We start from the raw sequence: 2097 nt of genomic DNA, 5'->3' as shown, positions 1-2097 counted from the left end.
ATGCCGCTATTCTTCTCTTGTCCTTCAATTTTCCCCAAAGAATCTCGACCCCCCAAGTCTCTTAAAAGAGCAGATTTCGCCTTCAATTTATTCAATTATCCAACCATGGACCCCGTTTCTAGTTCATCATCATCATCATCGTCAACAACCCTACGTCCAAACAGGTCACATCCTCGGTTCAAACCGACCCATCCTGTTGTCGAACGGATATCCCGAGCTCTTCGTCACCCGCTCTTCCTCCTCCATAGATCTTATTCTGACTTCTTCGTCTTAGGTGCCACGGGAAATGTTTATACAGTGACATTATGTTCAAATCCTTCATGCACATGCCCCGACCGTACGACCCCGTGTAAACACATCTTATTTGTTCTGATCCGAGCGTTGGGTGTATCAGTCGATGACACATGTCTTCGGAGACGGGCTCTTAGGCCATGTCGGTTGAGCCACCTTCTCGGGACTCCCACGTCACCAGCAGCATTGGCGGGGGATAGCTTACGTGAGAGGTTTCACCAGCTTTTCTCCGAGAGAAAGAAGCATGGCGGGTCAGGGGATGTTAAGGAGATCGAAGAAGGGACGGCGTGTCCCGTTTGCTTGGAGGAAATGGAGAAAGGAGACAAAGTGACGGCTTGTTCCACATGTCAAAACCTGATTCACGAAGAATGCTTGATGAGATGGAAGAGGAGCCGTGGGAGGAGGTCGGCTAATTGTGTGATTTGTCGTGCAAGGTGGAGTAGTGATCAAGAGAAGTATCTGAATTTAGCTGCTTATATTGTCCGGGAAGAGGCTGAGGGCGGCAGCGGCAGCGGCAGTGGTGGTACCAACCTATGTGCTGGATAATTTGTTTTACGTTTTAGCTTTGGGTTAGAAAGAATGTTAACTATGAATTGTATGCTTTTAACTATTAATTGTGTATATGCAATATTCTTAGAAATTCTTAATGGATAATTCATATGATATTAAAGCAGTGTGTTAATTATTTGGAAATAAAATAAAAATTAATTTACATATTTTATATTAAATGCTTAGTCGAGTTCAAATTGATCTTGTATACTAATATTATTATTAGTTATATTTGTTCAGCTTAATCTAGCTTGAAATATGAGTTTATTTATTTATTTTAATTTTTGGAATTTTGGACGAATAATCCAGGCTTTAAATAGGTATAGTCCAAAGGTTTACACGAAATTTGGGAAGGTTTAGATAAAAATATTAAACCTAAAAAAACCACGTTTAAACAAAGAGATTAAACCCATAAAATATAGTTGGGCTCAGATTCCTACATGTAGAACTCGTGTCCAGCCCCTTTTTTTATATTTATAATAGTAAAATAATATTTATTTTATTTTTATATATTATATAATTTATATCACATAAAAGGTAAATCTAATGTATAACCCTTAAAGCATATGTATAAAAATTATTAAATATTAAATTAAAACAACATAAATATAATTTTTAAAAATATTTTTGAGATTTTTAAATTGAACTTAAACTAATTGTTTATAAATATAAAAAATTTATATCATACTAAAAATTGTTTTGTATTACAAAAGAATGCTAATTATAGTAATAAATAGTTTAGTATCGTTTAAGTATATTTCGATATTGAGATTTTGTATATGAAAAAAAATCTTTATTAAAAAGTTTACTATTAAAATTAAATTTATTATATGGATCAATTTGAATTAGTTAGAACAAAATTTTAGATAATAAAAAGAAAAAATATATCTATTATTATACCAATTGCATTAATAATCCGTACAAATGAAACTTACTCTTCGGTAAGTTTTGTTTTGCCGCGTAAGTACACACAAGTCAAATTTAATCCTTTCCTCAACAATGCAACATTTGCATACTCCATCCCAAAACCCTAACGCTCCGAGACTAGCAGACTCACTCACTGATTTACTGGCGAAAAGAAATGTGTGTCGTCTCGTCTGATTCTGGCAGAGGTGCTTTAGTTCCGATTTCTCCAGATTCCCTAAGTTCGGCGGTGTATCCCCTCCGCCATTGCCTCAAGTCTCCAATTTCTATGCAGAGGTGCTTCAGTTCCGATTTCTACAGATTCCCAGGGTTCGGCGGTGTATGCCCTCCGTC

General features: G+C 36.0%; 1 protein-coding gene across 1 annotated transcript; it reads left to right on the top strand.

Moving 5' to 3' along the window:
- On the top strand, window positions 1–988 carry LOC120204403. Its single transcript, XM_039204500.1, has one exon. It carries the CDS (start codon window positions 1–3, stop codon window positions 835–837), a length of 837 nt encoding a protein of 278 aa, XP_039060431.1. The 3' UTR covers window positions 838–988.
- Window positions 989–2097: the final 1109 nt, after the last annotated feature.

This window comes from Hibiscus syriacus, unplaced genomic scaffold (assembly GCF_006381635.1).
Source record: "Hibiscus syriacus cultivar Baekdansim isolate YM2019G1 unplaced genomic scaffold, ASM638163v2 tig00010869_pilon, whole genome shotgun sequence".
Lineage (NCBI taxonomy): Eukaryota > Viridiplantae > Streptophyta > Magnoliopsida > Malvales > Malvaceae > Hibiscus > Hibiscus syriacus.
Note: the sequence above shows the minus strand (reverse complement) of the source record. Positions and strands in the feature narration are given on the sequence as shown.

Excerpts from the sequence above, each read along its gene's own strand:
- LOC120204403 (XM_039204500.1), top strand. The coding sequence starts at position 1 with ATGCCGCTATTCTTCTCTTGTCCTTCAATTTTCCCCAAAGAATCTCGA.